Raw genomic sequence first — 12,020 nt, forward strand, 5'->3', positions numbered from 1 at the left:
TCGCTGTCTATCTCTTTCTCTCTCTGTGTGTGAGTGTAGGTGTAGGGACAAAATAGATTCCCCTCCTCTCTTTCTGTGCGCCACGTCAGCTGGAAACAAAAGGCGAGTAAGTAACTAATTAGCATCAAAAGAAGGGAGGGGTGGGGGGAAGCGGGTAAATTGGGGGGCCATTTTTTTTCGTGCAACGGGATGACGTCTGTCCAAATACAATCAAGCCAAATCAGCACTAAATGAATGAGAAAGGAAACATTTCATTTTTCAAGACTAAAATGAAGAAGCCGAGCGTTGTGCTTTTGTTTTAAATCAAACCATGCGATGATTGCATTGCTCCTCAACGTCAATCTTTTACCTGGCCAGGAGAAAGTTGAAGACTATTTATGAATCCTGGACGAAGATGAGCAGCGATAAGAATTTTTAGAAAATTGAAAAAAAAAAAAAGAAAATAAACAAACAAGAGAATAAACAAGTGGAGAGAACAACAATAAAAGACAATCACGTTGATGGGATCAATCAAGAAATCCAATCTCGGATCGCTTGTTATTTTTCTATTCCCCCCCTTCCAACAACCCTCCGTTTCCCTTGTATATCCCAATCAAATGACGGGGGATGGGGAACCGAGTTCGTTACGATCGATGAAAAGAAAAGAAAAGAAAAAAAAAAAATAAACAATACGAAATGGCAAACTCACGATTCGGCGGAAGTGGCTGATCGGGGACTAGCGGCTCCAGCTTTCAGACGGCCTACCTTCAAATCAATCTTACCCATGGCCGTCTTCAGGATGGCCGCCGCTTGTTCCTGCAATAAACAATTCGTACCGTTGCTTAAGAGTTGAACGAGACAAGATTCCCATCCCAATCGTAAAACACGGGCATTTTGCGCTTTACCTGAGACGCTGTCCGCAAATCGTTGCCATTGACGGTCAGGATTTGATCGCCTTGCATTAGCCGGCCATCAGCTTCTGCAGCTCCGCCTTTCACCTGTTCAATCGCATTTCGATTTTAATTGAAAAAAAAATGCACAATGCAAAATGACGTGTCCTGTTTTTGTTTTTTTACCACATCAGAAATGTAAACCCCGGGCCCGTTGCGGCGTCCGACGATGCTGAGACCGAGTCCGCGGCCCGGTTTCTTCAGCAACTCCACTTCGATGATGTCGAGCATGTCGTCGTCCTTGAGCGACGTCTCGTCGCGATACACCATCATGCGCACTTTGGCCGGCGTCTGGCGCAACACGGCCAACGCCCGGCTGTGGGTGATGTTGCGGAAGCTTTCGCCGTTCACCTCCAAAATCTGATCGCCCGGCTTGAGCCGCTTGTCCCTGGCCGCAGCTCCGTCCGGATACACTTCGTGAATCAGAATGGCTCCCTGCGTTGCGTGTCCCAGGCGTTGCAATCGAATTCATTTAACCCAAAACAAATCAAAGAAAAAGAAAAAAACTTGGACTGGACATACCAAAAGGGTGTCGGATCCACCGACGATACTCAGACCGAGTCCCAATTTATCCTTGTTGACTTCGATGGTCGTCTCCTTGCCCGGCTTGACTTCGCAGATGGCCGGATCGGGTAGCGGCTCGTCGGGCACCTTAACTAAATTGCCACCAACACAAGATTTAGGATGCGAAGACGGGCCGCCGTGTTGCCTGAGAACTGCCTTGCCCTGATGGTGGCCGCCTCCAGGGCCGCCCCCGGTGCTAGCGACGGCCGTCGACACGCCTTTAAAGCCGGTCGAAGTGGCCGCCACTGAGCCCGTTCCTTGCCGAGGGGACGGCCGGAGCGGCCAGCGAAGCGGACGGTAGGAAAGAGGAGGAGGACGAGGAAGCGGATAAGGAAGGTAAAGGATCGACGGGCGTGGCCGTGGCTAAGGTCGACGTCAACGAATCGCTGACGACGGCCGCGTCGAGCGACGTGGCCGAAATGGCCGCCATCGACGGCGACGGCGACTGAGACGGCGTGTAGGAGGAGACGGGACGGCCAGACGAGACGCCCGAGGCGTTCAATGGCGACTGCGGAGCCGATTGGCTGGCCGACGTGGCCAAATGAACGTCCAGGCCCATCGTCGAGGCCGTCGATGGCAACGACGTCGAAGACACATTGTGCAACGCCGAACTGGCATTCAACTGACGGCCGACCGAGACGGACGCCGGTTTCGGCGCAATTGCCGGTTTGGGGGGTAATTCTGTCGATTTTTTTTTTTTTTTAATAAAATGAGAATCAATTCAAAAATTTGCATATTTTTTTTTCGAGTTCAAACTTCCATTTCAGTGACGAAAGTATTGCGCAGTTAATCAGACTGGATCAAATGAGATCTTGCTGGCCTTTTTTTCATTTTACGGTTGAATACTCAACAAGGAGACGGAACAGCATCGTAGCGACATGCGCGTCATGTGCGCACGAGTTGTATCTTTCATTACAACAACCCCCGCCCCCCCCCCCACCCAAATAAATAAATCAAGCTAAAGGCCAACAAGATTGTAATTGAGAAAATAAGAAAAAAGAAAAGAAAGTGAGAGGCAAAGATTTTGCTACGCAACCATAAGAAATGAGAAAGTAATGAAGGAAACCCCCCCAAAAGAGATGAGTGAGTAAAAGTGTCACGACTAAGAAAAGAAAAGAAAAATCTACTCATCATCAGAGAGAGAAGATAAACAAGTCAAAGACACGAAAACAATTCAAATAGATAAATATGAAATAAAAACAAAATGGCCACCAACACGTTGGAATACTCACATCAAGTTGAGTTGGTTTAAAAGAAAAGGGCCCAGTAGAGACCAGCATTCTCGGCAAAACAGCTCGTGCAAATTAAATGCATTCAGGATTGAAATTTTTTGTGTTATCGTTGATGAGACAAAGGAGAGGAAAGAGAAAGAAATGCGAGAGACAAGTGGACAGAGAGAGAGAGAAAAGACCGTGCACGAGAAGAAAAAAACAACATTAGCATGCCGACAAGAAGGGATGATGGCATCCGGGCCACGCCCACCCGAAAACATTTTTTGTTTTGTTCCAGAAAGAAGAATAAAAGAAAGAAAAAAAACATAAACAAAATGACTTACTTGGCTTGGCCTCTTCCTTTTTGGCCGGTTCGCTGGATTTCGGATTGGAGACGACGATGGTCAAGATACCCTCAGCTTTCTTGAGGACCGACGCCGCCTACAATCAGAAAAATGGAGTGCGCCAATGCAATCACGTCACGAGTTTAACCAGAGAGAGATGGGGTCGATGTTCCAAAAAAAGAAAAAAAGAAATGAGACGGGGGAGAGACGATGGCAAGTTGCACGTACCGTATCGTAATCAGCGCCGAGCAGCTCGTCCTTGTTGACGCAGAGGATCATATCACCGACAGCAAGTCCGGCCTTTCATCAATTTGATCGATTTGAATTAATTTTTGTTTTTTAAATTAGCGAAAATGAGTGGGGAATGAAAAGGTCATTTACTTCTTCGGCAACGCTTTCCCGCTGAATATCCGAAATGAAGATGCCGCTGCCAACATCGGCGTGTCGGCCCTCGATGATCATAATGCCCAGTCCAGCCGAGCCCTACAAAAAAAATCAGCGCACATTTCCACAAAACAATCGATAAATGTTTTCAAACTTTCGCTTTGAAAATGGTTTTGTTTGTTTGTTTGTTTTTGGGACCTTTTTGAGAGTGATGATGCGCAAGTTTTTGAAACGCGAGTAGCGCTCCTCGGGCGGCTGCTCTTCCAGGCTGATGGGGAACCGCGTGATGGGCGGGACGGCCACTTCCTGCAGGGCTCCTTCCCTGCGCAAGACGATGATGGTGACGCGAGCGCCGCCGATGGATTTGATGATGGCCGAGGCGTTCAGGTGACACCGTCCGTGCAAAACGTTGCCGTTGACCTCGACCAGCTCGTCGCCGACCTGCAGACGGCCGTCTTTGAAGGCGATGCCGCTCGGATTGAGGCCGCAAATGAAGACGGCCATGACGGAACGATCCTTGTGTCCGGCCAAGCTCAGGCCGAGGCTGGTCGTCGACAATGTGCTTCCGCTGGGCGCCGAACGATCCAGATCGACTCGAACTATTTCGCCCTGCAGGTCCCCCCATCTTTTATGGATTTTTTCTATTCGAAACAAGAAACGAGAAACGGACAAAAAAGGGGAATGAAAATTGAGAGATAAATCACCGTCCAACATAACTCAACAACAACACAATGCACAACAATGGGCTGCGATATGGACCGAACCCTATTCCTTGTTGCCCTTTGGGTCCAGCTGGATAGGCCATTGAGCAATACGCTGATCTCGAATAAAAAAGAATTCTGAAAGGCCATTTTTCTTTTTTAAAATGCACGTCTACCATTTTTTTTTTTGTTTTTAAAAAGAAAAAAATAAATAAATAAAAATGAAGACCTTGATGTGTTGCGAGGATCAAGGGGGGAGTTGTAGTTACTGGACTGAGACAAATTGCCCAGTCAAGAATGGAAGATTTAGCATCGAGAACAAGTTGGGAGACGGCCAAAAAAATAAATATAAGTAGACATCATTGAACCCTTGTCGATTATCGATTTATGATTATTATTTTGTGTGTGTGTGTGTGTGTGTTCGTTCTTGTCTGCGCTCTTCAATGTGCAGCAAGAAAACTGAACGACAAAACAGAGCCCCCCCCCCCTTTCTTCTTTCATCAATATGTACGCCAGAGGCTTTCGATACTTCCATCCGGGACACACACACACACACGCACTGAAAAAAAAAATTGGATCTGAGTTGTCGATAGTGCAATTTTTTTCCAGCAGTTAAATGAAGCCTAAAACTTTGGAAAAAAAAAAAAAAAAAAACAGTTTTACGCTACATCGATCTGTACGACAAGACATTTATTTTTATTTAAAGTCTCTTCCGTTTATTTAAAAAAAAAAAAAGTTTTCTTTTTTTTTTCGAAGGTTTTTATTTTTTTAATTCTTCGTAACGATCCCAAGCGCAAACACGAAACAGCGCACAAACAAAACTTGCCCATCCCACTCTTCCAGCACACAGATTTATTATTATTATCTTTTTAAATGGTCCATTTAAAATAAAAAAAAAAAAAAAGTTTCTTTATTTCGGTTTGATTCGTTTGCTTCGAGAACGTCAAGTAGATCCCAACCACAAGACCAAAGTAGCCCCCCCCCCCCCTGTGTGTTATTGCTGTTGGCTTTCGCGAGGATTGAGGATATCAGCAAACAACTTTGTTGGAATTTCCGTTTCCAATCTGATTTTTTTTTAATTTCAAAATTCGCTTTCGGTTCAACGGGGTGAAAACAACTCAAAGAGAAACTCCCCCCTCCCCCTCCCCCAAAAAAAGGGAACTTTATATAGCGAGGCTTTGAAAAATCCCCTTTGTCGTCAAGAGTCAATAAACTCCCCTCTATCCCTCAAACTCCAATAAAAAAAAAAAAAGAGAAAAACAAACAAAATAAAATAAAATAAAAAAAAAACAAAAAAAACTTTAAAAACACATCCGCCCCGGTCCGTTTGTTATGTCGCACTGAAATGCGCGCACATCTCGTCGGCGATCTTTATTCAGGCACGATGTACGCCAGCGAGCATTTCAGTATGCAGACGAATCAGGAGCAGAAAACCACCGAACGGAAAGAAAAAAAAAAGGACTTTCAAATGCAGCCAAATCGGATTGTTCCTATCCTATCGAAATGTTTGTTGCGTCCGCCTTTTATCGAGTACCAAGATTGAAGGCGATTGCAACACGAAGTAGACCCTTTTCACACGGTCGCACTTGCACACGAAAGACACACACACACACAAAAACGTGCTGATTTCATTTCGAATATTCTCAACATCTTCTTTTATCAACTGTTTGTTTTCTTTGAACCCAGAGGGCGATGGGCAGCGTAAAGGTGCGATGATCAGGGCAACACAAGCGCACACGTCGAATCGCCGTCCGTTGTGATGACGAATCAAAGAAATGAATGATCAACTAAAGAAGACCTAAGGACCTAACCGTTCATTTCCATCACATTTCGCGCGTGTGTGCATCAAGAAAAACGAACGAACGAAAGTCAACGAGTTCTCTGCTGTCGTTGTCGCTTGTGCAATGAATAACGACGCGCGGCCCAAGCCCTTCATAAAACACGGGGGAGGGGAAACTAAACAAAAAATGTGGCTCTCTTAACGCAAAAACCCCACCGCTCCACCCAACTATCATAGAAAAAAAAAAAAGAGGGAGAAAACAAAAATGTTTCACGATCGGGAGACTTGGCAACATCTGAAAAAGTCAAGAGCGTCTCGAACGCCAGAGAGACACGCAAAACAGGGAAGACGGCCCTTTTTCTTTTCTTTTCTTTACTGAGCGGCTTTACAATCACGTCAACCTCCTCCTCTCTTTTGTCGAAATCGCGTGAGGGAGGGAGGAGCTATCGTCAAGAAACGCAATCACGTTTTTGTACTCCCCCCCTTCCCCCACCCCAAAAAAAACTAGGCGACAATCGACATACAAGACGGAAGGTCCGTGTCAAGATTGGATGTGCCACCATTTGGCCAACACACACACACACACGGGACCCAAGACCCAGTCTGTTTATTTCGACTCCCCCACTCTTTCGGGACGGGAGGTGATGATTGGGCCCGGAAGACCAGCCAAAGGGGCTCTGCATTTTCTTTCTTTATTTCATGGCCGAGCGGATAATCCAATCAAACATTCAGGAGTTGGACGTCTCAGTTAGCCGAAGGATGGAGTAGGAGAGAGAGGAGGGAGTACAGACGGTTGCATACCAATCAGTGAGGCGAATATCGATCATAGATGTACTCGATTCTCTTTTGTTCCCCTTCTCATTGCCAATCTGTGACCGATAACCCAAGAGGAAGGGTCTTTCATGTGTCTGCGGCATGGGCGAGGCAGATGCCACCCAACGACTTGATTATGCAGACGGGACTTTGTAACAATAGAAAACCTCCATCGATTGAGATTGCAAAAGGCGGGAGTTTCAATTTGTTTTTTGGGGGGGGATGTCAAAAAGAACAAAAGATGTCTTACATGTACCCATCTGATTTCAAAGCGATATACCTGTGTCACGTTCGGGTGCTTCGAAAATAGTTTCCATGACGAGATTGAACACGTACACACACGCAACAGACACGTTGGACGGCCTCGCAATGTCCAATCAGAAACATTGACGCATTTTGAATTCATTCATTTTGTTTTCTTCTTTGTTTGGCTTAAAAAGAGATAAGCGCAAAATGATTTCAATGCAAAAAACAAAAAACAAAATAGGGTCTGCCGTCCCTAAACGGAATATTCAAATCAACTCATTTGCAAAATGTCTCTCGTCACTGAAACGCACAATCGCCTTTTTTTTTTTTGGGTTTTTGCACCGTATGCAAATTTCAATCGGCGTTCATCCGATTGTCACGAAGGAAACCAAAACAAAAAGGAATTGCGGCGCGGATACGCAATCCGGTTAAACGAGACGCGCGTGTTAACACGTTTAAGTGCGGAGACGCTTCGGATGGCATCCGCACGGCGGGATCGAGTCCGGCCAACTGACGGGGGAGCAGCTGAGCTCAAGAGCGACAGAGTCCGTGTGAATAACACACAGCTGCTGCTGCCGTCCTTGGTTCCAGGAGAGGGTTTTTACAGTTGCGGTATTGAACGTAAAGATCGTACGTGCTATCGGAGAGAGAGACAGTTTGAAACGTTGAACGACGCCTGCGCATCAAAAATGATTCGTTCGTTTGTTCCCTTATCCTCCCAGTTACCAGACTGGCCCCACAACGCCCTCCACCAACATTTCACACACAAAAAATTAGAATAACGTGACACTTACTCTGCGTGTAGCCAAACTCATCCGGCTGGTCCGGATCAGATGCTTTTTCGGCGGCCGTAAGTTTCGTGTTGCCCGCACTTGCTCGTTCAATCTGCGTGTTTTTTTTTTTTTAATTAAATATTCGAATAACATTAAGCAAAACATTGAAAATAAAAAAAAAAGGGGTTTCAAAGTAGACCTCCGTTCCGGCTGCAGTAAACATCCGTCCTTGAAGGTCTCCACTGTCGTCTTCGTCATCTTCACTCTCATCGTCTTCCGTCTTTTGGCGATTGACCACCGGTTTCTCTACAACTCCAGTCTATTGGAAAAAAAAGAAAAGGAGACAGACATTCTAAGTTGAAATGAATTGCAAAATGCGAGGCATTGACAACAACGGCCGACCTGGATGACTTCTGGCACAGGCGTCTCGCAGGGCTGGATGACGTGTGGCGCCACCTTGGGCAATTCTATCGTGTTCGTTTGGCTCATGTCGCCATTGAGGAGAGACGGCAACGGTGTCATGTGCTCGGCGTCCGTAACGGGCGTAACGGCTCCCTCCGACTGGTAACGAGAGGCCACCGACGGTGCCAAAGAACCGGTTGGGCCATTCTGTTCTTGTTCCTTTGGGGGGGGAAAAAAAAAAAAATGAAAGTTTAGACGTTGCCTATCAAAATGTTTGAGAATAATTTCAAAGAGACAAAACTCACGAAATCGACCAGAGATTGAACGAGGAAAGTGACACGATTTCCAGCTTTGCGGATGACTTCGACGGCTCTTTCGTGACTGGCTTCACGCAAGTCTTCACCGTCCACGTCTAAAATCCGGTCACCAGTCTATTGATTTAACAATCAAATCAAATCAAATAAACCAAAAAAAGATTAAGGAGAATTTAGAAATGAAATATTTAGAAAAACTAAAATAATCAATAGTGTGTAGGCGGGTGTAGTGTGACAGACGGCAAACGTACCCGCAACTGTCCAGTTCGTCCGGCTGGACTTTCAGGAAGGACATTCTTGATGAAAATACCGGTAATGGGTGCTCCACTGCCCGAGGCCACATCCACCTAATCATCGACCAATTTAAACCAAAAATTCATTTTTTTTTTTAATTCATTAATTCAAATACAAAAAAAAAACAAAAACAAAAATCGAATAGGTAAATGCAAACCTTGCCACCGACGATGCTGATGCCCAGACTTTTGGTGGGATCCCGAAGAATTTGGACACTGCGCTCGGGGCCCCAATGACGCGAATAAATGGCCATCATTCCGCTTGTTCCGTTCGTTGCGGACACAGCGCCGTTGCCTTTGTGACTAGCGCTAGAATTCGCCACCTGCTTTCAACCGCCCCCACATTCAAATTCAATTATTTTCAAAACAAAATTCAAAAACAAAATTCAAAGCTGAAAAATACCTGTGCGATTGTGGCAGACGACAGTTCCGACTGGACTGACGGATCGATAGGCAACTGCGGCGTTTCGGCTCGTTCGGATGCTGCTGCAACACTTTCTCCTTGTTCGAGTTGTTGTTGCTGCTGTTCGGCTGGGACCTGCGGCGAGACACTCGACATAGCCGCCACTTCCTGTTGTTGACGTTCTCCGGCCGCCGTCGTTGCACCGTCCGCTTCTGCTGGCTTCGCTTCGACGTCTTGCACTTGCGGCTCGAGCGGCGGCGAAATGGGCCGTGGCTGCACCGTCACCGAAGGCGAGCTGAACAGAGGGACCGTGTTTGAAAAGAAAAGAGTTGGAAAACAACACGCACATCATTGTAATTTTCAAAAAATTAACACACACACACGAGCGCGCGCTCGACTGTTTGATGATAGGAATTTAAAGAGAAGGGGGGGGGAAAGAGAGCAAGAGGCCAGAAAATGAAATTGAATAGCAGTAGAAGTGATAAATAGCGGGTGAGAGAGAGAGAGAAAAAGTGCGCCAAATTCAAACTAAAAGACACGGCGTCAACGAACACACACAACAAAAAAAAAGGAAACGGAAAACAACAGCGGACAACCGAATCGCGTGAAAAGAAATCTATAAACAATCCTCACAAAATAAGCCAATGGTGGAGGGGGGGAGGAGACAAAAGACAAATTTTACTTTCACGATAGAAAGGCTTCTCTCTTTTTTTTTTTGCCACGTCTAAGGACAGGATTTAATGAAAGGTAACTGGATTATATACAAGGGTTCCCCGTCATCTCGACTTGTTTCCTTTTTTCTTTCGCCAGGGGAGGGGTTGGAGGGAATGAAGAGAGAAAATGGAATTCCAAAGGATGCAAATTAAATTTCAAAACATATCGGGGGAAAAAAAAGAAAACGGAACGTGAAATTGTCACGAAAAATGAAAAAGCAATTTGATTGGCTCGGGAAAGCAACAACTCATCAAATAAACAAATGAATCAAGAATAAAAAAATTAATAATAATTAAAAAAAAATAGAGGAAAGTTGGATGGATTCCCTGCCATCGTATAGAATTCACCTGTGAAGTGTTTCGGCAGCGTTTTAGGCCCTTACAAAATCTCAGGCTCCCGCCGACAGAGTAGGCCTTCGGAATATATCAAGGCACACACACACACACACGCACACGCACAGATGCAGGAAGAACCAAACGGAAATGTTTTGTTGCCGCAGGCAAATCGAAATGATTTTTTTTTTTTGTTTCTTATTCTTTTCAAATGAAATTCAAAGTAGAAGAAGAATCAACAAAAACAAGGCGGCCAATGACATGCACATTGAAACTTGGCAAACGAATGAAGGCAAAAAGAGTTCGGGAGGCAAGAGGCCGTGTCCGTCGCCAAACGGCCAGCGAAACAAAATGGACGGCTATGATACACGAATAGCAGACCCCCCCCCATCATTCGAAATAGCAAACACACACACACACACACACTGCTGGGCCTTCCGTCAAGTCTTTTCACCAGGTTTCTCCTCTATACTTTTTTAAGGGCTCTTCCCGTTTGTTTTTTTGTCTCGTAATTGAATTGTGTGTGTACGGGCTCTTGTGTGCAAGCACTTGCTGTTATGCGTATCCGTACAAATTGAGCGCAAGCGCGTTCACTTCCCATTCCCCCAAACTCCCAATAACAAAAGAAGAAGAAAAAAAGAAACAACAAAAACAAAATCAAATATGAAGGACCGTTTTAACCTTTTAAGTAGAATTTCACGCAATGTTTCCATATCGTGACACGCGACCGTGGACACACACATTTTAAAAAAATGGAAGGGACAAAAAATAGAAAAAGTAACATGCAAATGAGGGGGGGGGGGTATAACATGCGCGACACCGTGAAACGAGATATTTAAAAAAAACACACACATTCCGATAGGAAAGATGCGGAAACAACACTACGGAATAATTATTCATTTTTGAAAAGTGGGATGGGATGGGAAGAGTAAATTCTTACCGATAATATTGGGGGTATATCCTTTTGTTTTTTTGTTTTATCATAGAGATGGATGGAAATGAATCATTTTGGGGTACCAGCATGTTGCCGTTCGTGTTGTTTTGTCCCGTGAAATAGAAAAGAAAAAAAATCGAGAGAGAGAGAGAGAAAGAATAAAAAAAAGGGAAAGAGAAATGAAAAGATGAAGAGGAACCGTCAGAAGACACCAATGAGAGAATAGATGACATTCACGGAAGTGCGGATGACTCGACAGGAAAACAAAATTCAAACGACACCCCCCTCCTTTCTTCTTCTCTCTGTGTTCTATTCCGTGTCACTATTTTCTTGTGCTCTCTTGATGATTAAAGAATCACAAGGAGAAACAACATTGTCACATTTTTGTTTTCTTTTGTTGTTTCTCCCCTTTTCTTTTTGTTTTTTCTTCTTGCAAAGAAAGAGATAAAAGAGAATCGCGCAAAAACCATGTAACATTCAATGAAGATAATACTGAAAAAACAAAAGGGGAGTGTTTAAGGAAGGCCCCCCATTGGCGGTGCAGATTATTTTTATTGCAAAAAAAAAAATATTTTTTTAAATATTTTTCTTTCGCCATCATCATAGAAGAAGATTGCCGTTGACGGACGAAAGTGGTACGGTAAGAATAAGTAAAGTGGTAGCAATAACAGGAAGTAGTGTCTAGTTAATGAAATCTTTTGGTTTTTTTTTAAGGATTGTTTTGATTACCTAGTCACAGTGGTGGTGGAGGAAGAGGAAGAGGGTTTGACAACAGAAGCATTATTATCCATGTCTTGTGCGAGCTGCGTCATCAGCGAAGTTTGCCGGTAGATGGCAGCATCACCGGCAGGGATGTAGACGATACTGTTGGGCCAACGACATT

General features: G+C 44.8%; 1 protein-coding gene across 5 annotated transcripts in view; it reads right to left on the reverse strand.

Annotated features, from left to right (window-relative positions):
* Window positions 1–12,020, reverse strand: part of LOC116921730 (multiple PDZ domain protein) — a 30,297-nt gene that overhangs the window by 2,240 nt on the left and 16,037 nt on the right. The window contains exons 17-34 of one of the 5 annotated variants that reach the window (XM_045172523.1): window positions 11,867–12,001; window positions 11,144–11,164; window positions 9,158–9,452; window positions 8,913–9,080; window positions 8,713–8,808; window positions 8,453–8,578; window positions 8,148–8,366; window positions 7,945–8,064; window positions 7,767–7,857; window positions 3,631–4,073; window positions 3,430–3,531; window positions 3,277–3,348; window positions 3,049–3,145; window positions 1,452–1,585; window positions 1,056–1,364; window positions 885–977; window positions 689–795; window positions 350–384 (exon numbers count right to left, since the gene is read on the reverse strand). In XM_045172523.1, the coding sequence (XP_045028458.1) occupies window positions 372–384; window positions 689–795; window positions 885–977; window positions 1,056–1,364; window positions 1,452–1,585; window positions 3,049–3,145; window positions 3,277–3,348; window positions 3,430–3,531; window positions 3,631–4,073; window positions 7,767–7,857; window positions 7,945–8,064; window positions 8,148–8,366; window positions 8,453–8,578; window positions 8,713–8,808; window positions 8,913–9,080; window positions 9,158–9,452; window positions 11,144–11,164; window positions 11,867–12,001 (2,641 nt within the window). In that variant the 3' untranslated portion in view covers window positions 350–371. Of the gene's footprint in view, window positions 1–349; window positions 385–688; window positions 796–884; window positions 978–1,055; window positions 1,365–1,451; window positions 2,175–3,048; window positions 3,146–3,276; window positions 3,349–3,429; window positions 3,532–3,630; window positions 4,074–7,766; window positions 7,858–7,944; window positions 8,065–8,147; window positions 8,367–8,452; window positions 8,579–8,712; window positions 8,809–8,912; window positions 9,081–9,157; window positions 9,453–11,143; window positions 11,165–11,866; window positions 12,002–12,020 lie in introns of those variants that run through there. The other 4 variants (XM_045172521.1, XM_032928071.2, XM_045172522.1 and 1 more) reach the window with 4 other exon arrangements.

This window comes from Daphnia magna, linkage group LG4 (assembly GCF_020631705.1).
Source record: "Daphnia magna isolate NIES linkage group LG4, ASM2063170v1.1, whole genome shotgun sequence".
Taxonomy (NCBI): Eukaryota; Metazoa; Arthropoda; class Branchiopoda; order Diplostraca; family Daphniidae; genus Daphnia; species Daphnia magna.